The 27,369-nt window shown below is 39.8% G+C and overlaps 1 protein-coding gene across 3 annotated transcripts; it reads left to right on the top strand.

Annotated features, from left to right (window-relative positions):
• On the top strand, nucleotides 1-27,369 carry traf7 (TNF receptor-associated factor 7). Of its 3 annotated transcripts, none has more exons than XM_061712092.1 (22): nucleotides 1-138; nucleotides 6,385-6,534; nucleotides 6,636-6,693; nucleotides 7,229-7,320; nucleotides 7,461-7,577; nucleotides 8,610-8,702; nucleotides 11,357-11,390; nucleotides 11,486-11,744; nucleotides 11,837-11,971; nucleotides 13,202-13,297; nucleotides 13,388-13,509; nucleotides 15,546-15,619; nucleotides 15,782-15,830; nucleotides 15,975-16,102; nucleotides 18,175-18,257; nucleotides 18,345-18,384; nucleotides 18,493-18,609; nucleotides 19,733-19,855; nucleotides 21,396-21,515; nucleotides 23,007-23,138; nucleotides 24,209-24,328; nucleotides 26,121-27,369. In XM_061712092.1, exons 3-22 carry the CDS (start codon nucleotides 6,642-6,644, stop codon nucleotides 26,133-26,135), a joined length of 2,001 nt encoding a protein of 666 aa, XP_061568076.1. In that variant the 5' UTR covers nucleotides 1-138; nucleotides 6,385-6,534; nucleotides 6,636-6,641; the 3' UTR covers nucleotides 26,136-27,369. The 3 variants fall into 3 exon arrangements, with proteins under 3 accessions (XP_061568076.1, XP_061568077.1, XP_061568075.1); XM_061712093.1 differs by having other exon boundaries at nucleotides 1-151; nucleotides 7,232-7,320; XM_061712091.1 differs by having other exon boundaries at nucleotides 1-151.

Genomic DNA, 27,369 nt, shown 5'->3' with positions numbered 1-27,369 from the left:
TTGGTGGTTCCCTCGCTGTCTGGACCAGGACAGTCCTGTGGTCCGAGCTCCGCATACCTGTCCCCTGACATCAGACTGCTGGGGCCATGTCTCTGTCTGTCCTGCAACCTCTCTCTCCATCCTGCCCTGCAACCAGAGGTGTATAATCCAGGTGCCATAAAGTCAAAATCCTGTCCAGCAGTTGTTCCAACCATCACTAAACCAGCTCCTCTGCAGGTAGATGGTTGTTAGTGAAAACGCCTGTTCTAAATGTACTGGCTGATCCACAGGTAAATGTTTTAATGAGCAAATATCAGCTTTATGTAAAGAAAATGATTTGACTAATGGTGCTTTGAGACTGACCCCATTTCAAAATTGGTCTTAATTTAAGATTGATTCAAAACTATTTTTGATTTTGTAAAAAAAAAAACAAAAAAAAACAAAGCACATTCCAGAGGTGTATAATCCAGGTGCCATAAAGCCTGTACATTTAGAACAGGTGTTGTCACTAACAACCATTTACCTGCAGACGAGCTGGTTTAGTGATGGTTGGAACAACTGCTGGACAGGATTTTTACTTTATGGCACCTGGATTATACACCTCTGTCCTGCAACCTCTCTGTCCTCATCAGTGGTAAATATTGAATAGTGACATCTGCAAACCCGGGGTCGAGGGCCAGAGAGAGGTGAAAGAGCAGGATGGAGAGAGAGGTGAAAGAGCAGGATGGAGAGAGAGGTTGCAGGACAGAGGTGTATAATCCAGGTGCCATAAAGTAAAAATCCAGTCCAGCAGTTGTTCCAACCGGTCACTAAACCAGCTCGTCTGCAGGTAGATGGTAGGTCGTTAGTGAAAACCCCTGTTCTAAATGTACAGGCTGATCCAGAAACACGGCAGCGTTTTTACTTATGGCACCTGGATTATACACCTCTGGAATGTGCTTTGTTTTTTTGTTTTTTTTACAGAATCAAAAATAGTTTTGAATCAATCTTAAATTAAGACCATTTTTGAAATGGGGTCAGTCTCAAAGCACCATTAGTCAAATAATGTTCTTTACATTAAGCTGATATTTGCTCATTAAAACATATACCTGTGGATCAGCCAGTACATTTAAAACAGGCGTTTTCACTGACAACCATCTACCTGCAGAGGAGCTAGTTTAGTTTAGCCTCTCTGTCTGTCCTGCAGCCTCTCTGTCTGTCTTGCAACCTCTCTCTCCATCCTGCTCTGCAGCCTCTCTGGCCCTCGACCTCGGGTTTGCAGATGTCACTATTCAATATTTACCACTGATGAGGCTTTGGCTGGCCGTTGTCTTTTCTGCTGACATACCTGTTTGTATGACCCAGGAATAGGGCTGGGCGATATGGCCTTTTATTAATATCTCCATATTTTTAGGCCATGTCACGATACATGATATATATCACAATATTTTGCCTTAGCCTTGAATCAACACTTTGATCACACCAGTATGATGATTCCATATGTCTACATTGAACCATTCTTCTTCATACTGCATTAATATATGCTCATTTTAAACTTTCATGCAAAAAGGGGGAAATCACAACTAAATCAAATTTAACAAAACTTTATTTATTAAACAGTTACTAAGCAGTGAGTGGCAAAAACATAAAAATTGTCATTTCCAAACAGAAAGTGCACGTTTTGTGCAAGATAGTCACAGGGACAACATTTATTTTTATTTTTATTTTTTATTTTTATTAGTTTGCACACAATAAAATTAACACTTGCAATCAAAATAGTAAAACAAATGTGACAGGAGAGGTCAAAAAGCCAACAGGCTTATGCAACGGACCTCCCCTCAATTTAGGAAGTAAAACAGTAATTACAAAAAATCAAAAAACAAAAACAACAAGACGAAGACCATAAACAAAAACAAAGAAGGTTTGACTACATGGTTATAGATCATCAACACACACAAAAAAAAACCAAACAAACAAACACAAAAAAAAAAAAAAAAAAAACAAAGAAAACTTGCCATTTTTTAAATGTGAATTAAATGAGATGATAAATTTCTTTTAAAAATCTCTAGAGAAGCAGAGCTTTTGATAATGTGAGATTTGGAGTTCCATATCTGCACACCGCGATATCTGAGGGAAAACTGGCCGTGTTTAGTTTTATAAAAAGGAAGATGAAAATGATTAACCTGTCTAGTTTTATATGAATGTATTTGAGAATTATAAGTGAAAAAATTACAAAACGATAGTGGTAAAGAAAAAGGCAAAAACGTATAAAAACACACATATCTGATGAATATTTATGTCAAATACTGAAAGAAGTTTGAGTTTTCTGAACAAAGGAGTAGAAGGTTCCGTAGAGTTAGAAAAAGTTGCCAGTCTTACAAATCGTTTTTGCAAAAAATAAAGTTGACGAAGACTGGAAGGGTATGTATTTGCCCAAACAATATTACCATAAATCAAATAAGGATAAATCATAGAATAATACAGAGTTAATAAGCAAGAAATATTAACGAGATTCTGCAGTTTGCTGATGATTCCCAATGACTTCACAGTTTTATTATGAATGAAATTTATATGTTTTTTCCAATTCAATTTCTCATCAACCAAAATACCCAAAAATCGAGTATGTGAGACTTGGGAAATTTCATTTCCATCTACTGCTACTCTAATATAATCTTTAAGATATTTCCTACCCCTACCTGCAAATATGATAAAATTTGATTTTTTGATATTTAATGCAAGCTTGTTGAGTTGGAACCATTTTGAGATTCTCATCATTTCTTCATTTGTATTATTAATTAGAGTATGTAAATCAGTATGTGATAAAATCATATTGGTATCATCAGCAAATAAAATGGGAAAAGAAAATTTACAAACTGATGAAAAATCATTTATGTAAATAAGAAATAATAAGGGTCCTAAGATAGATCCTTGCGGAACACCGCATGATATCTGAGTTATATTTGAGGCACAACCATTTATAACTACATATTGTTCCCTCTCACTCATATAATTTGCAAACCATTTGAGTATATTTCCTTGGAAGCCATAATGTTTCATTTTAGCTAACAAAATGTCATAATTAACTGTGTCAAATGCTTTACTGAGATCTAAAAAAATACCAAGTGCAAATTTGTTGTCATTTATAGCTGTATGTACTTTGTCTCTGAGTTGCAATAATGCCATAAAGGTGGAGTGGCCTTTTCTAAATCCATACTGATGCTCGTATAGTATGTTGTGCTCATCTAGATGTTTTAAAATTCTATTATAAATTAATTTCTCCAAAATTTTAGAAAAACAAGGTAAGATAGACACAGGACGATAATTTGTAAAATTTCCTGAATCACCAGTTTTAAATAAAGGTGTAATTTTTGCTTTTTTAAAATTCAAAATAAGAAATTTAGTGCACTTTTGTGCATGATGTAACTAACATGGCATTTCAAAAAACAAAATTAAAGTTCACTTTTGTACATAACGCCACTACAATATTTTAAAACAAATAAAGTGCCTTTTTGTGCATGATGTCACTAAGATGACATTTCAAAACAACACTAAATTAAAGTGCACTAGATGCCTATTAAATAATGGAGTATAAACTATAGGTGCATAAGTATATTTTGCATAGAAGGTCACAAGCCACTTGTATTTATGTTTTTAAAATGAAAACCGTTCATTTCTACAATATGAACTCTTACTATTCAGTTAATGCAACTGTGCTTTGAGATATTTACTGTGTATTACTGATACAGACTTTTTGCAGACAGGAAATTAGGTCATTCCTGTTAAAAACTCACCCTAAAGGTTTATTATCTTTTGGTTTTTCTGGGATACCCAATGTTTTAGTTTTCAAAATTTATGAAAACAGGGTGGAAAATGCATCAAGACAGATGTTCAAATGCAATGGCATTCCAAAGTGCCTAAAATATTTATCTATTTACATGTTATTTTTAATGTTTGCACAGAAGTTGATAACAATCAACTCACTGAACTTTGAACTTCCAGTTGAATCTTTTCTAAAGTACTTATAGAGAACGCAGAAGTCAGTCGGTTTGAACTAAACCAGGGAAAGTAAATGGCCGTTTTTTAAAGAGAAAAGATTATGTTAGATTGTAGTTTCAGCTGAGGCCACACCACCATCATCCACCACGCCATTCATCCTCTAACTACCAGTAAATCTGCTGTTCACATTTCATGGTGCATTTTTCTCACTTTTCTCTGCTTTTTCTCTGCTTTGTCTCTCAAGTAGTTTTATGTTGCTTTATAGCTGCTGATTGTTACTGACAATATTTGGCCCAGTGGTGTGTATACAAGGTAGAGATTACATTTGTCAATATTTGAATAGTCATTCAATAACATTTAGGAATTAATCTAAGCATTGTCTTGATATGCGGCTAATCTTAAATGCTTGAACAGAAGGAGACTGGACTTGTTTTCTTGAAGACATTAACTGACAAGTGTGACTGTTGTTTGGACGTTACTTTAGGTTGTTAAAGTTGCATTTGAGTCACTGATCCACTGGTCCTTTCTGTGGATGGCGATGTTGTAGTGCTGGGCGGTATGACCAAAAGTTTATATCACGGTATTTTTCAAAATGATATTGGTTTCACGGTATTTTTTTTTTTCATGCACAACTGGGTGTTAACCACATTTTCTAATGATTTGGAAAGGAATTGCTGCAGTATATTGGCTTACAATGGCCTATTTTACTGTCATGAGGAGGAAATATTGTAGAAAAACATTAATGTCCACACTAGTATAAATACAGGTTTGCATGGCCTCACAAAATGATGCCGTTTACAAAGAGGTGGCGGCACTTATGATTCTAATGAAGTGAGAGAATCAGTCAGACAACACTTAAAGACTGACTGATCTTTTACAAAATTACAAGGTAGAAAACATTTATTGAACATAAAAAACTGAACATGTTTTAATTTCCCAGCATTATGTTGTTTTGGTTCCACCTCCTGGTGAATGTTAGGTAAAATTCTTATGTGGTTACTTTTTGGTTGGCCAACGATTTATGTTTGTGGTGCAACTGTTACGGGAGCGGTCAGTCTATTTCCTTATATTACAACGCCGTTATTAATTGTTCGTTTTTTCCCCCACTTATTTCACCGAACACCGAAAGTGTTTTTTTTGCCATTTTCGGCCGAACAATTTCGGTTTCCGAACAATCGGTGCATCACTACTGCTAAACAGTCCCCTCACAAACAGTGTCCAGCGGCGCGGCGTTCCCAACGTTGTGTACGCTACTGTACATACTCACCGGTATTACGGTATATGAAAAATTCATATCATAAGAAAAATAAACACCGGTATTCGGTATGAACCGGTATACCGCCCAGCACTACGATGTTGTCAACTGCAAGACGTTCACTTGCATGGCCAGAAAGGGCTGTTTTAGTCACACGGATCAAGGTGCAAATGGTTGTGAGATTGTTTGGGGAGCAGATTCGAGTTCAGTGTAAGATAACTGCCTTCTTATATTCTTCTCTCAAATTGTCTGTACAACATTAGTCCTCAAAAGTCCCCCTTGCCCTTGATACAGGTGGCCAGCAGAGTCTTGACTTGAGGAGCTGGTCCTCCTGTTTTTCATGCTTGTGTAGAGTACGTTATTATTCTCTCCTGCATTAAGCAGACCAGAGAGGAGAAAGTGAAAATGAGGACTGAACAGTTTCAGAAAAATATCTAATCGCAAATGTCAGACTAATATTGCAACTGTTATTTGATTTGCAATTACAGGGTCATAATCAGTCTGGATTAGAGTCTTAACATGTATTTCAGCATTACCGCATTCACCTGTTGGGTAAAACGGAAAGTATGGTGTTTGCAGGCAGTGATTCTTCAACCAGGGAAATGTCAGTGAAGTTCAGTTCCTGTGACTCAGATACAGTTAAGCTGAAGTGGAAGGATGGATATTATTCTTTTTTTTGTTTAATTGGTATGGCATATCAACCTTTTTCTTCATATATTATGTAAAAACTCCTCAAAGTGTAACTTGATTAACATAATTGCAAGAGGAAATGGCACATTATTGGTCCAGAGTTCTGATAAAAGTTTCAAACTTGCATTTAGCTGCTTCGTTGATAGACATATTGTTTTTAGCCAAGAATTGGCTAATAAAGTCAATGACCTCCACAAGACTTTTTGTCATGATTTTATCCTCACAAACATCTCAGAAATTGTTGCCTGTTTTATTACTTTTGTAGAGACCTTTGCAAATGTAAGCAATTACTTCAAAAAGGTAATTAAAAATCGACTAGTCAGGCTGATAGTGGCTATTCCACTGATGTCTGCTGTAAAAGTGATGCTGCATTGGGGCTGACTTTCAGCAGGGTGTCTATGTATGGGATGAGTTTTCAAGTACCTTCAAGGTATGAGGTAATCATCCAATGTCAATACTTTCCTTTTTCTCCCTGCCTTCTCCAGGCCTAGCAATCTGAGCTGCTAGTGTGCATGTCTGTGTGGGACCCGGGTTCTGAGCAGCAGTAAAACGCCCCGCTACAACTGATCCTCCGGAGGAGCATCAGCCGACACCACATCAGCCCTTCCACCCCTCCGGCAGACTCTGGCACTGGGGTGAGATAAACTGAGACATTTTTATCCAGTCAAACATGGTTATACTTTACTGTTGTAGTAAATCTTTTGGTTTAAAATTAATCCAATTCATCCAATCCCAGGACAGGATGGAGGCGTCATTTGGCCCCACCTTCTCAGCAGTGGGCTCTGGAGCAAAAGGTTATTACTTATTCTTCCCTATTCTTAGTTTACTTTCTTCTACTTCACGATGGTCACCAAGGTGCGACATTACTCTGGCATTCACTGCAAAAACTCAAAATCTTTCCAGGAATATTTGTCTTATTTCTAATTAAAATGTCTCATTTTTAGTAAAAAAAAATCCCATTGCACTTAAAACAAGACTCATCACTGGAAAAAAACCAACAATTTTTACCTGTTTCAAGTAGATTTTCACTTAAAATAAGAAATAAGAAAAATTTGCCAGTGGAACAAGATTTTTTTGCTTGTAATGAGAAGATAAATCTTGTTCCACTGGCAGATTTTTCTACTTATTTCAAGTGAAAATTTACTTGAAACAGTTGATAATTGTCAAATAACAAGTTATTTTTCTGGTAATGACTCTTGTTTTAAGTGTAATGAGATTTTTTGACTAAAAATGATACATTTTAACTAGAAATAAGACAAATATTCCTGGTAAGATTTTGAGTTTTTGCAGTGTGATTCCTTGTTAATTGTGTCTTTTTAATGTTTTCAGCAGAAGGATCCAACACCTACAAGCAGCACAGGCGAACTCCCTCCTCCTCCAGCACTCTGACGTACTCCCCGCGTGATGATGACGATGGAATGGTGAAGAGAGCACACAACCTTGTAGATTTAATCGAAAAACCACGACTAATGCTCCCCATTACATCTGAAAATTCATCACGTTAAACAAAATAAAAGCTTTTATGATAACACAAAGCTATTTGTGTTTTTGTTCCATTCAGCCCCCCATCGGTACTCCCCGAAGGTCCGACTCGGCCATCTCAGTCCGATCTCTTCACTCCGAGTCCAACATGTCTCTGCGTTCCACCTTCTCTCTGCACGAGGAGGAGGACGACACGGTACGACATTGCAAGGAGACAGACACATGCACGTGCATTGCAGATGTTCTTGAATCAGCATTTGTATTTATACACAAATACACGTGAAAAGTTAACATCTAAAATTAATAAATGAGGTGTTTTTAGGGGATATGAGGAGATATGTGAAGATTTATCCACATGGCTCAATAACAGAATTCCAGTGTGCCCCAAGCTAGGGCTGCATCCGAAATTGCACACTTCCACCCTAATGAGTATGCAAAATGAGTGTGCGAGATTTTTTAGTGCGTCCGAAACATTAGTACGTACTCAATAGTATATATCCATACTCATTCCGGATTAATGGATTGATGGACACTAGCTAAGCAGAAACTTACCACAATGCAATGCAGCGGTGTTTGGTTGCTAAGTGATACGTATACGTCATAAGTATAATATTAAGTATAATAATATTATTATATAATATTATAATATTCGTATATAATAATATTATATAATGTCATCTTGTTTGGGCCAGAATAAACGGGAAATAGCGGAGCGGTGCTGCTACGTCCGCTGTTACCATGGTAACAGCTGCTACTGCTGCTGTGACACGTGACTTCCTCCCAACGGCAGGAAGTGACGTGTGGGCTCTTAATAGTACGTCCGAATTAATGCATACTACTGATATTTACTCAAAAGTGTGCCGAATTTAAGTATACTTTTTAGTATATACTTTTTAGTATGGCATTTCGGACGCACCGCATGTCACCTGGGTGACATCCACATGGAACCTAACAGGGCTCACTTGGTTCTCACTGCCTCGTGTATTGCAAAGAAAACCTGTAATTCCTCCTTCTAATTAACTGGAAACAAAAATCCAATCTAGGTATTAATCCATTTAGGAATCTTCTGTCAGATCATATCAGTAATTAGATCATGTCTGCTTCTACTAAACAGCATTTGGCAGAACTGCATTCTCTCTGGCCCTCGATTATAGGCTTCATTACCTAGGAAAAAATAAATAAATACAAATAAATTAGGTGTTTTTGTTTTCTGTGGTCTGTGGAGCAGGAGCCCCAGGTGTTTGCTGAGCAGCCCTCAGTAAAGCTGTGCTGCCAGCTGTGCTGCAGCGTTTTCAAGGACCCCGTCATCACCACGTGTGGGGTGAGTTTACATTTACAGTATTTTTTTCCCATCAGTCCATCTTTCTCATTCGGCCTTTCTTCCACTTTGCTACAGTGTCGCTTATGAATTATCTGCATGTGAATGTGCTTCAGAAGTCTAATGGTCTGGTGCTGTGTGTCTACTGCCGTCAAAACCTATAGACACTACTGCGCTGATTAAAAATAAAAATGTAGTTAAGTATCTTAGTTGAGTTTACTGGGTCTTTAAAGTGCCAAAAAACACGCTCAACTGGTGTTTTTATGGCTTGTCATCATTATAAAACTTTTTCTACACTGCAAACACTCAAAATCTTACCAGGAATATTTGTCTTAAAAAATCTCATTACACTTAAAACAAGAGTCATTACCAGAAAAATAACTTATTATTTGACAATTTTCACCTGTTTCAAGTAAATTTTACACTTAAAATAAGTAGAAAAATCTGCCAGTGGGACAAGATTTATCTTCTTATTACAAGCAAAAAAATCTGATTTTTCTATTTATTTTAAGTGAAAATCTACTTGAAACAGGTGAAAATTGTTGTTTTTTCCAGTGATGAGTCTTGTTTTAAGTGTAATGAGATTTTTTTTTTACTAAAAATGAGACATTTTAACTAGAAACAAGACAAATATTCTTGTTAAGATTTTGAGTTTTTGCAGTGTATGAGTAGGACGGTAAACAGGTTGGGAAACCCGTTTTTTTCCACATGTTTGGATAACAGCGAGTAATGATGAGTATCTGTGTGTAGTAATGGGGTTGTAAGGCAGAAATATGAGGCGGTTGGGTTTATCTGTGTGGTTGATGCATCACTGCTGGACATGTTTGGAAGCAATACAAAACAAAATCTACACAATCATCTGTAAGAGGGAAAATGCAGATGTATCCCTCTATTTTTAATATGTTTTAATGTCCTAGTCCTAATCATTTTTAAAAGTAGAGGAGGATTGTGTTGAGTAGATGTTTTTCAGCTCAAACATGTTACGTTAAGAGTTTAAATTTAGCAGCTTTTTTCTTTAGATCAGCTCGAGCTGAAAGGTTTCTCTGAACTCTCAACCTTCAGGCAGAATGTAAAAAAATCAAAACTGTATTTCAATCCTGATTCAATCTCCTGCATAGAAACGTGAGGCCGACATTGCTCAAACACTGAAAAACACAAAATCTGAAACACATTCGTTGCAGTTCTTAAAGGTATTGTGACATGAAAAACACATTTTTCTTGATTTTTTGTGTTTTGTTGGGTGTCTTGACATCAATTACACCCAAAAAACAACGAACTTTTAACATTCAGTGTATTGTGTGCTTTCTGGGATTTTCCGCATAACTGTGCAAAAACGGCGCACCTGGTTTGGTGGCGGGCCGTTACGTAACGGCCCGCTAAATCACCGCCCCCTCCACCCAGCTCCCTGCCTCCTCTCCTCTCCAGTGCACCATAAAGGCTGATTTATGGTTCCGCGTTACACCGACGCAGAGCCTACGGCGTAGGGTTACGCGGCGACGCGCACCATACGCTGAACCCTACGGCGTATGCTCTGCGTCGATTTAACGCGGAACCATAAATGAGGCTTAACACGGAGCAGTTTAGAGCGTCTTCTGTTCTAATCACCGGAGGAAAACTGCTAAGAAGACCCGCGGCCACTGACTGGACTTAAGATAAGGGGACAGTGCTGCTTGCATGCCTTTATTTTTATGATTGTTTGCTGTGGTTCGCCCTCCTGCTTTTCCGTGCTTCGCCTGTCGCTCTCCGACGCCGCTGTGAGCGTATGGCTGGAGGAGGAGGAGGTTTGGAGGAGGAGCGGAGCAATGATTGACAGGAAAGGGGGGAAAGGAAGCATTTTTCACGGCGCAAAAAACCACTGTAATAAAAAGCCAGGAATGGAGTACTAGATTGAAGTTTTTCTTGTTACACTCTTTTAGACACATTTGAGGGATGTTGGCCAAGACTTTTAATAGTGTTAAAAGCATGTTAAAAATGATGTCACAATACCTTTAAATAGGAATAGGAATAAAACTAGGAATAAAAAAAAAAGACTAAAAAATAAAAATGTAGAACAGGAAAAGTTTGAAGACTGCTGGAAGTCATGGACTGAATATGTATCCTTCTTTAGATTGGACTTTAAGTAATCTTTAGTAGAAGAGACTAATCCACTAAGTTCTTGAGCTACTCTACTGTTGTTTTTAATATTTTGACTCTGTGATGTTTCAAGTATTAAATTGTTTCAGGTGAACATGTTTGTAGCTAGTCCCCCTTCCTTCTTTTTTTTTTTCCTTTTCCCTCTCCATTTTCATTGCTATGATACTAGGAAGAGAGCAGGTAAAAAGGTGTGAGAAATATTGTTTTTTTTTTCTTTTTTATTATTTTAGTTTTATTTTATTTTTTTTACTTTTTCTTTTTTCCCCCTTCCCTTTCATATTATTTCCCCCCCTTTTCCCTCTCTTTATGAATGAGTTGTCTTTTTATTTTACTTTTATTTATATCAAAAACAGGGACATGACGTAAGCATGCAATATTGTATAACATGTATCACCTTTGTTCCAAATAAAAATTTGAATGGAACAAAAAAAAAAATGTAGCCGTTCATTTTAAAAACTACATGTGTTTTTTAAACATAAGGATCAAGTTTTTCTTCTTTCTTTCCCATGCACTCCCCCCTTCAGCACACGTTCTGCAGACGCTGTGCCTTGACCTCTGGTGAGTCTTTGCAGACGCCGCTAACGAGAGTCCCGATCCTTCTGTCATGACGACCATTTCCAAAGTGTGTTGAATCGTGTTTGTCCTCTCCACAGACAAGTGCCCAGTGGATGCAGCCAAGCTCACGGTTGTTGTCAATAACATTGCGGTGGCCGAACAGATCGGAGAGCTGTTCATCCACTGTAGATACGGCTGCAGAGCCACACCTGCCGGTGCAGGTGGAGCTGCGGGCGGAGCTGCAGGCGGAGCCGCAGGGGGAGCCGCAGCTCCCGCCGTCACAGTGGCAGGGAAATCTGGAGCGTACGAAGTGGACCCGTTGGGCTGCCCTTTCACTATCAAGTTATCCACACGCAAGTACGGACTGAAGCTTTGGGGGGATGTTTGTCAGATTTAAAAAAAATGAAATGATCCGTTGCAACGATGTATCTGTTTCTCTTTCTATTCAGAGAGCATGAGGCCAGTTGTGACTACAGGCCAGTGCGCTGCCCAAACAACCCTTCCTGCCCCCCCCTGCTCACCATGAACCTGGAGGCTCACCTCAAAGAATGTGAGCACATCAAATGTCCACACTCCAAATATGGGTGAGTCCTTCAGATTTTGTTGTAGCCGGACCCGGTTTCATAAGATATACAGTAATCCCCGGCTTTAACGCGGTTCACCTTTCACGTCTCGCTGCTTCACGGATTTGCATTGTGCATCGTGTTCTGTATCCTGATTGGCTAAATAGTCTCCCCGCTTCTTCACTTCCTGAGTCAATAATGTTGGTCTCTTAAGCTTGAGTTATGGTTCTACGTCAAAACGACGCCGTGCCTACGGCGTGTGGTACGCGCCGATGCGTACCACACGCCGTCACTGGCGCCGTCACTGCACCTCCCGAAAATTGTAACTACGCGTCGAGGCGACGCAGACCAAACGCAGACCGAGAGGCTGTGATTGGATCGCTTGGAAGAAACGCATTTCCGGTTTCCGGTTTGAAGCAGTCGTGAACTTTCAGCGCTCTTTTCTTCGTGTATGTGTGGTTTTTTTTGTTGTTTTTTTGTACAATTGTTGTCCTTATCTCTCTGATTCACTGTGACCGGAAAAAGTCGGATAAACCATTCAGGAAAAGATTGCGAATTAGCGGTCATGGGGGGTACTGCACCGCAGCGAAATGGAGTGATGGAGTCCGAAGGTTCACGACGGCGTCACGGTGACGGCGTGTGCTCTGCTTTGGTTTGATGCAGAACCATAATTCAAGCTTTAGCAACAAACTGAGAACGGCCAATGAGCTTCAGCAGCAGCTCAAGAACAGGAGCCTTTGATGAATCGTTCATTACAGTCTCAGATATAATCCATGGTGGCATGTCGGCTTATAAGAATCTTTTTGCCCAGAAGAAAAAAGAGCGACAACGACCCATAACTATGTTCTTCCCTCGAAAAACACCCCTGCACCGCGGCTTTAGAACGGAGTCAGGATGCAGCGGCAGTTAGAAGAGCAGTGAAATACCTGCAAGTCACAATTTGTCTTACTGTACTTATTGTATTTTTTTTCATAATCATTTTTCATTTTCTCCCGTTCAAATCCAATTACCCGGGTCGCGGCGGGGCTGAAGCCTTGTACTGTATAATAATTGTAAAAAAAAAGGTCACTACTTCACGGATTTCACTTATCACAGGTTCTTTTTGGAGCGTATCCCCCGCGAAAAACCAGGGATTACTGTAAAACAAAATCCCCAACTGTTTAATACACGTCTGTTCATTAGCACTTTTGACCGTCTGCTTCTTTTCTCACACATCTCTTACTAATCAGCCTCCCCACTTGTGTCCAACAGCTGCACGTTCATAGGGAACCAGGACACGTATGAAACCCACCTGGAGGTCTGCAAGTTTGAGGGCCTGAAGGAGTTTTTGCAGCAGACTGACGACAGGTGAGCCAAAGATCTTCACATGCCATAATACGTGTCAGACGGTACTTAAACACTTGTTGGTTAGTTTATTGCACATGTTGCTGCGTTAAGGTTCCATGAGATGCAGCTGACTCTGGCCCAGAAAGACCAAGATATCGCTTTCCTGCGCTCCATGTTGGGTAAACTGTCCGAGAAGTTGGATCAGCTAGAGAAAAACCTGGAGCTTAAATTTGGTAAGAAAAGATGTTCAATTAAAAGATATTAGAATACTCTTTTTTTATCATGTTTTTCAAATTCCAAATACTTTATTAATCTTATGTATCGTATTTTGCAGACCATTAGGCGCAACGCATTATAATGCGCAATATCAATGAACTGGTCTATCTTCATACGTAAGGCAAACCAGGTTATAAGGCGCACGATAAAACCTAGAAAGCGAAACAAAACACTTTGATAAGTTGAACTTTATTCTACTCATTCACAATAAATCAGAATATCATTCAGTTTGAGCTAAAACAGAAAAATAATTTGTCTTCCACCAATAAAAAGTGGAGGAAATAAGCGTAGTACTACGTCCTGTTCTCTGATTGGTTCATCGATGCCAGCGATAGCGGACACCTGAAGCTAGTGTGAGGTTGGAACAACGTTGTATTCCAACATTTGATTATGGATTATAATTGGATTATGATACAGATTTGAAAATTGGGTTTACTCTAAAAACCTAACATTGGCTTGACATCTAATTACAGTAATTAACACTGACCAGATGTTGGATGATGGTTGCTTGCAGCGCTACATAATTAGTTATCTACCGTTGTCTGACACTGCAACCCGTATCCAACCAAGGACCGACTTTAATGTGTCTGAACGGTCCGACCATCAATCAAGCGGAGCGGCTTCGTCGCTACCAAAGTCACTAAAACTGCACTATTTTTGAGTGCAGCGTTCCACATAAAACTGGTTAGAGGTCAGTAAGCGCAACAACATTCTTACATAAGGCACCCTGGATTATAGGGCACACTGCCAAGTTTTCAGAAAATCTAAGGATTTTAAGTGATTTCTAGTGCTTTAAGAAGTCATTTGCATGTTTATTCAGTTAACATGCAAATGACTTTGCATGTTAACTGAATAAACATGTTAGAATAAACTGCGTATCTTTTTTTAAATCGTCACGACCTGACGAATAATAAAGTACATTTACATTAATTAATTTTTAATTTAAGAAAGGTTGACCTCTACTGTTTTCTGCTCTGTAACACATAGATTCTCTCTCTTTTTTTCTTTGAATCTTTATTTATTTCTTTGGGTTCAAAGTCGCTAGTCTAGTCACCCAGACTCACATCGCTTGTTTAACAATCTTGAGTGAGTCCGTCTTCACACTTCACACGTGAATAAAGAGATGGACAGTTTGTGAACATGACCTTTTAGAGACAGTCTGATTGGATCTGTATTGATGCCGTCAGGAGGTCAATAGGGCTGGGGATCCATTCAAATGTCAAGATTCGATTCCGATTCTTAAGATTCAGAATCCATCATCAAGATTTGATTTGATCCGATTTGATTCAATTCTGATATTGATTTTGGTTAGTGTTATTAAAATTGTTTTTTGAGCTGTTGCATGAATGATATGACTGTAGTTATGCAACATATTAATACTAGTATTATACTGAGATTCAACAGCAAGTATTGCAGCTAATGATGCTGTAAGGACCAATCAGCTCCCAGAATGCTGATAGAACTGCTTTCAGAAACATCATGTGGGTCAGAATTACCAAACAGATCCAGGGAGGAAACAAAGATAGGGCTGTATGAAATCAGTTTTATTTTTTCCCACATTCCATTTGAATTTTTTCCGTTTTCGGTGTATTTCGATTTTTAATTTTTGAGAATTTGGTTTTTAGCATTTTAGGCAATTGTAACCCCAAGAAAGTATATAAAGTAATAAAATATAGACATATATATCTAGACAATTTATGCAATTATAATTGAAAACTTTAATGTTTTCATACCTTTAAACATAGGCATTTAAAGGCAAAAACATGGTTATTCTTGTGTCCAACAAAACATTCCTTTTTTTGGCATAAACAAAAAAATATCAAAAGTTGTAATGTAATGAATGAAAAAAATCAATCTTTAGACATACAAATCGATTTTTGGGAGCTAATATGAGAGTCGTTTAAGAATCGAGTACTCAAACTGGAAGACTAGAGGGAGGTTGTTTACAGGAGAGCAGAATATTAATCTAATTATTATTGTCTGATGTGTTCAGATATGTTGGACGAGAACCAGAGTAAACTCAGCGAGGACCTGATGGAGTTCCGTAGAGATGCGTCCATGCTCAATGTAAGTGTGTACATTTGTGTGTACCTTTTTAACAGACTTTTTTTGCGTGTGTGTGAGAGAACAACATATTTAAATCAGAGGACAGAATAAGAAGAGTACAGTGGCAAATGTGTTGATTTGAAATGATCCCAGCTTGTAAAACTGTTGAAACTGTGTCCACAGGATGAATTATCACACATCAACGCCAGGCTCAATATGGGAATTCTGGGTTGTGAGTATCTGCCTTTCTGTTGTCCCGCATTCTTATCCTCACCCCTGTAATATTACATTAAATCTTTGCCAACATTCAAATTACTGGATCATGTTGGTTCTGCTGATGAGAAATAAAAATGTGTGTGTGTGTGTGTGTTTTCAGCATATGACCCACAGCAGATCTTCAAGTGTAAGGGAACGTTTGTTGGTCACCAGGGTCCCGTCTGGTGTCTCTGTGTCTACTCCACCGGGGACCTGCTCTTCTCTGGCTCTTCTGATAAGACCATTAAGGTACAACCAGTCAATCTATATTAAGAGATTAGAAAAGGAAAAAAGAAAGAAAAAACTAAAACTACAAAGAACTCAATCTATACAATCTGGGAGAGACAGACTATAAACATAAAACCTCCATACAGAAGAAAAATAACATGATTCTCAGTTGGGTGGAGAATGAGATAATAATAAGGGTAATGATATGATAGTATTGGTGTCTGTCTTCAGATCATTCAAGAATGTGAGGGGGAAGGAGGAGAAAAACAAAACAAGTTTTATCTGTTCAATACCGCCACAAATTCTGGGCGCAAAGGCTTCACATATACAACCAATTTCATCCACAATTTTAAAAACAAATCTTTCTGGAGACGGAGGAAAAAATGTAATCTTTTCCATCATATATACAGGACTGTCTCAGAAAATAAGAATATTGTGATAAAGTCCTTTATTTTCTGTAATGCAAAAATGTCATACATTCTGGATTCATTACAAATCAATTGAAATATTGCAAGCCTTTAATTATTTTAATATTGCTGATCATGGCTTACAGCTTAAAGGGATTGTGACATGAAAAACACATTTTTCTTGATTTTTTGTGTTTTGTTGGGTGTCTTGACATCAATTACACCCAAAAAACAACGAACTTTTAACATTCAGTGTATTGTGTGCTTTCTGGGATTTTCCGCATAACTATGCAAAAACGGCTCACCTGGTTTGGTGGCGGATCGTTACGTATAGACCCGCTAAATCACCGCCCCCTCCACCCAGCTCCCTGCCTCCTCTCCTCTCCAGTGCACCATAAAGGCTGATTTATGGTTCCGCGTTACACCGACGCAGTGCCTACGGCGTAGGGTTACGCGGCGACGCGCACCATACGCTGAACCCTACGGCGTAGGCTCTGCGTCGATTTAACGCGGAACCATAAATCAGGCTTAACACGGAGCTGTTTAACTTTAGAGCCTCTTTTGTTCTAATCACCGGAGGAAAACTGCTAAGAAGACCCGCGGCCACTGACTGGACTTAAGATAAGGGGACAGTGCTGCTTGCATGCCTTTATTTTTATGATTGTTTGCTCTGGTTCGCCCTGCTGCTTTTCCGTGCTTCGCCTGTCGCTCTGGCTTAACTCTCCGACGCCGCTGTGAGCGTATGGTTGGAGGAGGAGGTTTGGAGGAGGAGCGGAGCAATGATTGACAGGAAAGGGGGGAAAGGAAGCGTTTTTCACGGCGCAAAAAAACACTGTAATAAAAAGCCAGGAATGGAGTACTAGAGTGAAGTTTTTCTTGTTACACTCTTTTAGACACATTTGAGGGATGTTGGCCAAGACTTTTAATAGTGTTAAAAGCATGTTAAAAATGATGTCACAATACCTTTAAGAAAACTCAAATATCCTATCTCAAAAAAATTGAATATTCTGGGAATCTTAATCTTAAACTGTAAACCATAATCAGCAATATTAAAATAATAAAAGGCTTGCACTATTTCAGTTGATTTGTAATGAATCCAGAATGTATGACATTTTAGTTTTTTTTAATTGCATTACAGAAAATAAAGAACATTATCACAATATTCTAATTTTCTGAGACAGTCCTGTATATAATTAACTAAGTTTATCCACTCCTGTATTGTGGCCTCAGGGAGCAACCAATGTCTCGTGAGCGCTTTTTTAGCAGCAGTTATCAAAATGCCAAATAGATATTCATCTGACCTTCCTATCAGGAAATCAGTACTTCCCAAATAAAGTACAGAGAACTCGTAAGTCAGATCAGCATTAAATATATGTTTCAGTGTCCTGTGAAGCTCTTTCCAAAAGGGTTGTATCACTTTGCATCGTATCGCATTCCCAGAAAACATGCCAGTGTTTAGCTCCCTGAAGCCCGCACTGTCTCCAACATCTGGTATTACTCTCATCCGTATATGCTTTACATTCAACTTCTTATACCCACAACTTTGTTTTTACATCAAAACAATACAACTCGATGTTGCAGCCCAAAGACACCCTGACGTAAACAACACTTGATAAAGGGATGCATATGAATCCTGCAGGTAACTGGCCTCTCACAATATCTGTGAACCTTTTGTCATTGGCTCAGGTGTGGGACACCTGCACTACCTACAAGTGTCAGAAAACACTGGAGGGTCACGACGGCATCGTGCTGGCTCTGTGTATCCAGGGGTAACGTAGTGCACCTACAAACATTTGCTGTGACCCAAAGATTCATCTGAAATAACCTGAAGCCTTGCTGTCTTTCCGTGTCCATAGAAACCGGCTGTATAGCGGCTCTGCAGACTGCACCATCATCGTGAGTAACCTCCACCTCTGTCTGACCTCAGAGCCTCAGTTGTATCCTTAGTTAGATTGGTTTGCATCAGCTGGAAGTGTGTTCATGTCCTTGACTTGTGTGCTGCAGGTGTGGGACATCCAGACCCTTCAGAAAGTCAACACCATCCGTGCCCATGACAACCCTGTGTGCACGCTGGTCTCTTCCCACAACATGCTATTCAGCGGCTCCCTTAAGGCCATCAAGGTACGTTGGGTGTAATAAACAGCTTGTTGTGATGCTGTTTGCTCAAGCACTTATTAATGTCCCACACAGCTTTTACTTAACTCACTTTTTGCTAAATGTATGAATCAAATTTAGCTTGTAGGTGTGGTCAAATAAGATCTGGGTGGTGTCTAGAAGTTAGCTAACGTAGCTCTGCAACCAATCACAGCCAATATGAACCTAAAGGTCAACACATAAACCAGTAAAATGAGTGTGTGACTTCATATCTTGCAAAGAAAAGTCAAGTGCCTGAAGTTAATAGTGTAAATTAAAACTGCAGAAAAAAAGAAGGAGTTTAGAGTCAGATAGACGGGACAGTGATGGGGAAAGATGTAGCAACGGGCCACCGGCTACGTCTCAAACCTGGACGAGCCGAGCAAGGACTGTTGGAGTTTTAATCTCGTATAAACGATCAACAGCGTTACCAGTAATGAAATTCTTGGACTCTAGAGCCCCGGAAATATTGGATGTTAAACAAGAAAGGCACACAGTGTAAAACTACAGCAACATATATACATATGTTTTTCGCTGGGATATACGTTCCAGACAGAACCTGTGATAAGTGAAATCTGCGAAGTAGTAACCTTTTTTTTTTTTACAATTATTATACAAGGCTTCAAATTGCGGATATCCACCCCACAGCGACCCGAGTTGCTGTGAAAAACTTAATTCTTGTCCCGGTATGTCATCCAAAAACATCCCACTGTGTGAAACTCCCAGAGACGGTTGTGGACGCACTTGGGATCAGAATCAGAATGACTTCATTGCAGTTATCCGTGGCAGAGATTCACAGACCGGGAAAATGCTCTGATGCTGCTGTAAAGAACACAAAATAATGAAAAAAGTAAAAATAGTAAAACAGCAAAGCAGGATTAAAATATAGTAAAATAAAATCAATATACTAGGTGCACGTTTATATGAGCTTCATAAACAGCATCTAGTTGTGAAATAATGACCTCTGTATGTCGCCTCTGGCTGTAGTTTCCTAGGTTCATGGGGATGAGTAAGGTGGGATTAGTCTTTTTACAGAACAAGAAACGGATGTATTTTGTTTTTCTCCTTTTGAACAGCATTTTAATTGAATATTATTTGTGTTCTTTGGAAGGTGTGGGACATTGTGGGCACAGAACTGAAGCTGAAGAAGGAGCTGACGGGCCTGAACCACTGGGTGCGAGCGCTGGTGGCCTCCCAGAACCACCTGTACAGCGGCTCCTATCAGACCATCAAGGTGAGTGAGGGGAGAGAGGAGGAGGATGATGGTTATATTAAAGCTGGCTACTGCCAACGAGCATTCACTGATTAAACTGATTTCCTCAGAATATAAGAAGCGGTATCCAATTAGCAAAGGATAAGAAGATATTGATCAGCAACACCCTTGTGTCGGGGGTGAGGGGAAGAAAAAGAAAACGTAAATGTCCTCAAAAACAATAGAAATGTTTAGTTAAAACGAGTTAAAGTAACAGCCTGTAGCTAAAACAACCCTAGCTTTGATAGTAGATGGTAAAGAGTCTACACGTGCGTTAAGGACCAAAATGATGTAAATATAAATGTACTTTATTTATATAGCCCTTTACAGCCACCCCTAGCTGAGCCAAAGAGCTTTACAGAATAAAACATACAGAAATACAACATACAATCATAAGACAGAGATAAAAAATAAATAGAACGAAAAAAAGAATAAAAAGTGTCACCACAATACTGGGTATTAAAAGCCATTCTAAATAAAAATTTTAAGCCTTGATTTAAAAAGGCCTAGGTCAGAGATGGTGAATAAAATAAAATAAAAATAAAATGATGTGAGTCAAAGCATTGAGTCAGAACAGAACAGTATGTTCTTGATGGGGTAATTACAGGTCATCTTAATTATGTATGCAGGCAAACGTATAAAGAGGGTGTAACGGCTTTGGTGATGGCTGGACCCAAAAGCAAACACAAGAATCAAAATCAGAATCATGTTTATTTGGTCAGGTCAAACAAGACTGGGAAATATGTTTGCTCACTGTACAGTAAATAGGAAAATGAAAAAAATATTGAAAAAATATTATATAGATGAAAAAAAAATTGAAAGGTACAGCAGTATGAGGTAGACATGGTTATTGAAAGGTGCATTGTTACAGCATATTATTATTATTATTATTATTATTATTATTATTATTATTATACCAGACTGGGATGAGGCACTTTATTTATCTTCCTCTCCCATGCAACTGGATGGGTACTCATAGATATGATTTGTATATTTATGAATAAGCAGGCAGAAGTTGTTTTGGTCCCTGATATTATTTACACTCCTGAGCAGCAGAATTATAGTTGGTTGTGTAATTTATGTTAAAAGTCAAATGTGCAATAAAAGACGTTAATTAGGATGAAATTCACATGCTCGCATATGTAAACCATATGTAAACCAGTGTTATGGTACCTACAAGTGTGCTTATAGCAGTGGGCTGGGCTCGGTGACGCTTATTTTCCAAGCCATCTGTGGCCTGACAGTTTCTCATGATGGGCTGCCTGACGGCTTTCTTTTTTTCCTTTTGTGCTTAGAAATCAAGAAATAACGTTTTTGATGCATTTTAAAACCATCCATCCTTTCTGGAGGCAGTGTAATAAAATTTCTGGGATAGCGTGAACAAAGGAAACATCCGTTTTGAAATTTACAAATCATTTAAAATGTAGAAGATCAACCCCGACTGACTCTTATTATGTTCAGTAAAGATGCAATAGTCATCATTTTAACTGTCCCCTGCTCTTCTTCTCCCCCCCTATGTTAGATTTGGGACATCCGCTCTCTGGAGTGTGTCCACGTCCTGCAGACCAGCGGCGGCAGCGTCTACTCCATCGCCGTCACCAACCATCACATCGTCTGTGGCACCTATGAAAACCTCATCCACGTAAGGCTCAGCACACGGTGGAATTGACATTCAGTTCAATTCAGTTTTATTTACAGTAATCTTTACAGTTAAACTGTAAAAATTTACAGTTTTTCACGGGGGTTACGTTCCAAAAAGAACCCGTAATAGGTGAAATCCGCAAAGTAGCAACTTTTTTTTTTTTTTTACAATTATTATACAAGGCTTCAAATTGGAGATCAGCACCGCCCAGACGCAACCCGAGTAATTGAATTTGAACGGGAGAAAATGAAAAATGATTATGAAAAAAAATACAATAAGTACAGTAGGACAAATTGTGACTGGTGTGTATTCCACTGCTCTTCTGAGCTGCTGCATCCTGACTCGCTCTGTAGCGTCTTTTTCTCCTAAAGCCGCGGTGCAGGTCTGTTTTTTCAAGAGAAGAAAATAGTTATGGGTCGTTGTTGTCGCTCTTTTTTTCTTCTGGGCAAAAAGATTCTTATAAACCAACATGCCACCATGGATTATATCTGAGACTGTAATGAACGATCCATCAAAGGGTCCAGTTCTTCAGCTGCTGCTGAAGCTCATTGGCCGTTCTCAGCTTGTTGCTAAGCAACCAACATTATTGATACAGGAAGTGAAGAAGCGGGGAGACTGTTTAGCCAATCAGAATCTAGAACACGATGCACAATGAAAATCTGTGAAGCAGCGAGACGTGAAAGGTGAACCGCGTTACAGCGAGGGATTACTGTATATACGTCTATTACAACAGAAGTCTGTAGGATCTGTAGGATCAGAACTAGACCACCGAGCACTTAGTCCAAAACACACATTGTCCTTGATGAAATGCACATCACTGTGGGATTATACATGATGGGATTTTTACTGTAGACATGCTTTTGTCCTTTTATCCACACCTTCCTCCCAGAGTGCAGAAACATGTCAGGGTGATTGCTGCTCCTAACTCTCTGGGAGCCGTGAGCTCGTGGGGTTGTTTGTCCACACGTGGCCCCTGGCCGGACTGGGACCTGTCCGGGGTTTCCCCCCCCGCCCACCGGCTGTAATGAGCTGGGACAGACTCCAGCAGGCCCATCACCCTCGCAGGATTAACTGGGTTTAGAAAATGAATGAGTCGTACACCCATGTATTGTCAACACCGTTGTTTTCTTTCACCTCCTTACGAGCATTTAATCGCCCCCAGACCAAATGTTTGACTGTTTTGCAGGCCTGAAATGACAAAATGGAAGAACCTGGATGTGATTAAAAGCTACGAATAAGAGTTTGCTACTGAAATGTAATATTTTACAGCCGAATATATAATTAAATATAGTACTGTGTTTACGGTAGAGTCGTTACAGAATCCCACTCAAGTCCAGTTCAGGTCAGTGTATCCATGTAGGCCGCCGTGGCACCAGCCTGGTTGTACCAGCCTTTCACACTCTTACCTAAACACGGGGTTTACGGTCCCAGCGACGCGGCGGAGTTGTCTGTGGTGCAGGTGCAATGGTGGTGTTTGTGTTTCCCCTCCAGGTGTGGGATATCGAGTCCAAAGAGCAGGTGCGAACCTTGACGGGCCACGTGGGAACCGTGTACGCGTTGGCAGTCATCTCCACCCCGGACCAGACCAAAGTGTTCAGCGCCTCCTACGACCGCTCCCTCAGGGTGAGGATGGACACGGCTCTAGTCTAGAGCTTAGGTGTCTAAAGATCGTTTATTTTTGTATTTTTTTTATTTTTTCATTATTATATTAAAACTTTTGGTATTTTTTTGTTTATGCCCAAAAACAGAATGTTTTGTTGGACACGAGCATAACTAGTGCCATGTTTTTGCCTTTAAATATGTTTAAAGGTATGAAAACATCAAAGTTTTCAGTTATAATTGCATACATCTATATTTCTTTGCTTTATATACTGTCTTGGGGTTACATTTGCATAAAATGCTAAAAACCAAATTCTCAATAATGGGAAAAAATAAAACCCATTTCGTACGTCCTCTGTTTCCTCCCTGGATCTGTTTGGTAATTCTGCCCCACGATGTTTCTAAAGCAGTTCTATCAGCATTCTGGGAGCTGATTGGTCCTTACAGCATCATTAGCTGCAATACTTGCTGTTGAATCTCAATATAATACTAGTATTAATATGTTGCATAACTACACAGTCATATAATTCATGCAACAACTGAAAAAACTTACACTAACACTAACACTAACCCAAATCAATATCTGAATCGGATCAAATCTTGATAATCGATTCTGAATCTTAAGAATTGGAATTGAATCGATTCTTGACATTTGAATGGATCCCCAACCCTATACAGGATGCAGTTGTCTCTGAAAGAGGCACCTACAGCTGCAAATTGCAGATGAATAAATTGAAATAACTTTCTAGTGTGTTATGTTGCCATAATTGTCCTCTTGGGTAAAGTAGAAGTGGGAGAGAGGAATGGAAGTGTGTCGAGTGTCGATAACCTCTTTCCATACGAGTTTGAAATCCACGTGGCTTCAATGGGTTGTTACGTCGATGCTTTTATTTAGAAAATTTACCACACTCTTATTGTCTCACTTCCTGCATGCTGGGTTTTCTGCGTGTTAATTGACACCAAAACAGACACTGCGTGTATCTTTAGTCCGTGTAGTTCAGAGTTTAGTTCAGAAATGTCTTAATCAAGACGGATGTTGGATGTACTTTTATTCTGGAGTTGTCGCAGCTCTCACTGACCGTCTCATCCTGCAGGTGTGGAGCATGGACAACATGATCTGCACCCAGACTCTGCTGAGACATCAGGGCAGCGTGACGGCGCTGGCCGTGTCCAGAGGACGCCTCTTCTCCGGAGCCGTGGACAGCACCGTCAAGGTGAGAGTTCGTCCCGCCTGTAGGGCCTTCAGGCCCACAAGCCTAACCCTGCGTTCACACTGAAAGCGTGAAAAAATCGCTACGCCGTCGATTTAACGCGGAACCATAATTCAGGCTTGAAGCTGCAGTCTGTCTGCGCTGACACTGACACACCGGGTCGGAGTGGATTTGGTCATGATGTTTAACCTGTGTTTTGGGATTAATAAGCATGTTTTTTAATTATTTTGCGTTGGATCAATGTAGTAAATAAAATCATTCGGACCATTCAGCTCCTCAACCATCAGTTACGTGTTTCACATGAGCAGTTCAGGTAAAAACGGCAGTCAAATCAGAAAAAATGTCAGTTTGCTGGATGAAATATATCAATTCCTGATAAAATAAGTTTGTTAGTGCACAGCTCTGTGTAGCAGCTGATTTTCTGCGTTGTGTTGTTGGAAGTGAGACGCACGCTGGGGTTGAGCATCTATGGGACTTTAATCTTCAGAATAAAGAAAAAACATAGGCGTCACACACACCGAGCCAGACTGCAACTCTCCACCGCTCAGTTCGGAGCACACACAGCTCTCTCACACTGTTGTATATAGCACAAAATTAATGTAAAAATACAATGTACTATATTAAACAAAATCAAATATATGAAATATAAATGCATTATAAATAAATACAAATATTTCTTGCACATTTTCCACAGTGTAAAATAATCAAGTAAATTCACCCATATTAACTCATTTTTTATAGTGCAATATATCAAATATCAAACATGGGAAACGAACTGCATTAAATAACATACCTTCAGAATAAAGAAAAAACATAGGCGTCACACACACCGAGCCACACTGCAACTCTCCACCGCTCTACAAAAAAAATCAAAAATTCACGTAACCCCAATAAAACGTCACGTTACATTTAGAATAATACAATGATTACACAGCCATAGCCAGCAGAGCACGACCTCCAGACATAACATGGAAAGGAGAGAAACAGATAAAAAAGAAACCCCAGCTCAGATAACATAAAGCTAAGTTAAACAACTCTCTATGAACAACTCAATTTAAGATTCAATAACAAGTTACTAATCACTGGAGTCTCTTCATTAGCACATTACACTTTTTTATCTATCAACATATTGAGTTTGTGAACAGAAAAAAATATGAAATAAATAAGACGAGGGAGAGAGCACGTCATAAAGTGACTCACCAGTTCAGAGCACACACAGCTCTCTGACGCTAGGTGGTGCAACGCCAAAATAACACCCCAGGGAAACAAAGGGGGTACAATTGAGAATCACCATAGGAAGTTTTCTTTTTTTCTTTTTACATGAGGAAAAAATAATTTTGGGGAAGTTCACAACATAAAAGAGAGATTTTTAGGGAAAATGAATAAATAAAACACAATAACAAATTTTGACTCGGTTACATCTGCTCCTGTACGCATGTGAATGAGTGTATATTTGTGTCTACACGAAAGTACAATCTGCATTGAGGCTTCTCGCTTCGGGAATCCCGGTTTGTGATTGGACGCTGCCTCGGCGTCGCTGCTCATTTGCATAAAGTTCAGATCTTTCAACTTCAAATTGACGCGCTGCTCCGGCTGCTCCTGACGCCTCCGCTGGCTCTGCTGCTCTCGCTGCTCCCGCTGCTTCTCGACGCGCGTTTTCATAGAAAATGAATGGCAGCTGGCTGCCTATGACGCCCATGACGCTTTCAGTGTGAATGCAGGGTAATAATGTGTTCTCATTCTTCTCCCTCCATCGCCCTCACGTGTCATCTCTCTCTCCTTCTCCCCCTCCCAGGTGTGGACGTGCTAAACCGTCTCCACTCCGCAGGCGTCCGGCCGACTTCATGACATAGTAGCTTCTACACATCATTTCCTCCTCTGAATCTCTTTGATTGTTACTTAATTACTCTCCAGTGGCCTCGTCACCAGTGCATTTCAGGACGGAACGAGACAAGCTGCCTTACAGATGCACGCGCCCCGGACAGGAGCGCCGTTTCCTCGTAGTCCAAGTCAAATTAGAGAGGGTTATTTCTGTCTGCGTCCTTCTGCCAATCAAGAGCGGTGCTGACGGTGCTGACGGTGCTGACGGTGCTGACGGTGCTGACGGTGCTGACGGTGCTGACGGTGCTGACGGTGCTGACGGTGCTGACGGTGCTGACGGTGCTGACGGTGCTGACGGTGCTGACGGTGCTGACGGTGCTGACGGCGCTGATGATGCTCGACTGTTCAAACAAGCATAAAGGATGCTCTCTTGAGCTCAGCGCTGCACCCACTCCCCACGCCAGACATGTTCCTTTGTGGCTTCGTAAAAGCTATTTACCCACTAAGGAGGAATCAGTATTTTGATTTACTGTAAACTTGAGGAGCGATTGGACCTGATCTGGTCCTAAATTCATCGTAGTTGTCACAGTTCAGATTTGTGAAAGCAGCTTTTATAAAAACACCTTATAATAAGTGAAGCCTTTAATAGAAGGACATATCTAAATATTTAGTTTTACTAGTGCCACGGCGGGGCTGTATTCAGAGTTGCTCAACGGTTGTATAGTTGTGTAAAATAACATCTGGTCTGCACGTGCCTGTTAAGATTTCTAAGCCAACACGTTTCGACGAGTGCCATGTATGTGAAGGATGGCTGTAATAAGTCTTTTTCTCTCCTTTGTTGTATCCTCCCCCCGTTCTGACCACGACGAACGTAGCTGGAGACGATCACGAGCCGAGCAGGCGACCCCGACGCAGAGAGAGAGCCAGCGTAACGTCCTGCTTTACTAAATCACGTTTGAGGACCCATATTGGGTTGAAATTATGAACAAAGTGTAAATAAACCCGGAGAGGGCAGGAGATGAGATCAGGGACGGTCGCCCGCTGCGCTGGCTGAACTGAGTTCTTACAGCCGTGATCACTTCAGTCCAGGCGTCATGGTAACGTGTACGAAGGCAGACGAAGGGGAGAGAGAGTGTCTTTTACTGGTCACGGTTTCAGTGATTTCTTGTATACTTGTAATCATGTAAGCTTGAGTTGGTCATTGATCAATAAAACTGTTGTAC

This window comes from Cololabis saira, chromosome 21, assembly GCF_033807715.1.
Source record: "Cololabis saira isolate AMF1-May2022 chromosome 21, fColSai1.1, whole genome shotgun sequence".
Lineage (NCBI taxonomy): Eukaryota > Metazoa > Chordata > Actinopteri > Beloniformes > Belonidae > Cololabis > Cololabis saira.
Note: the sequence above shows the minus strand (reverse complement) of the source record. Positions and strands in the feature narration are given on the sequence as shown.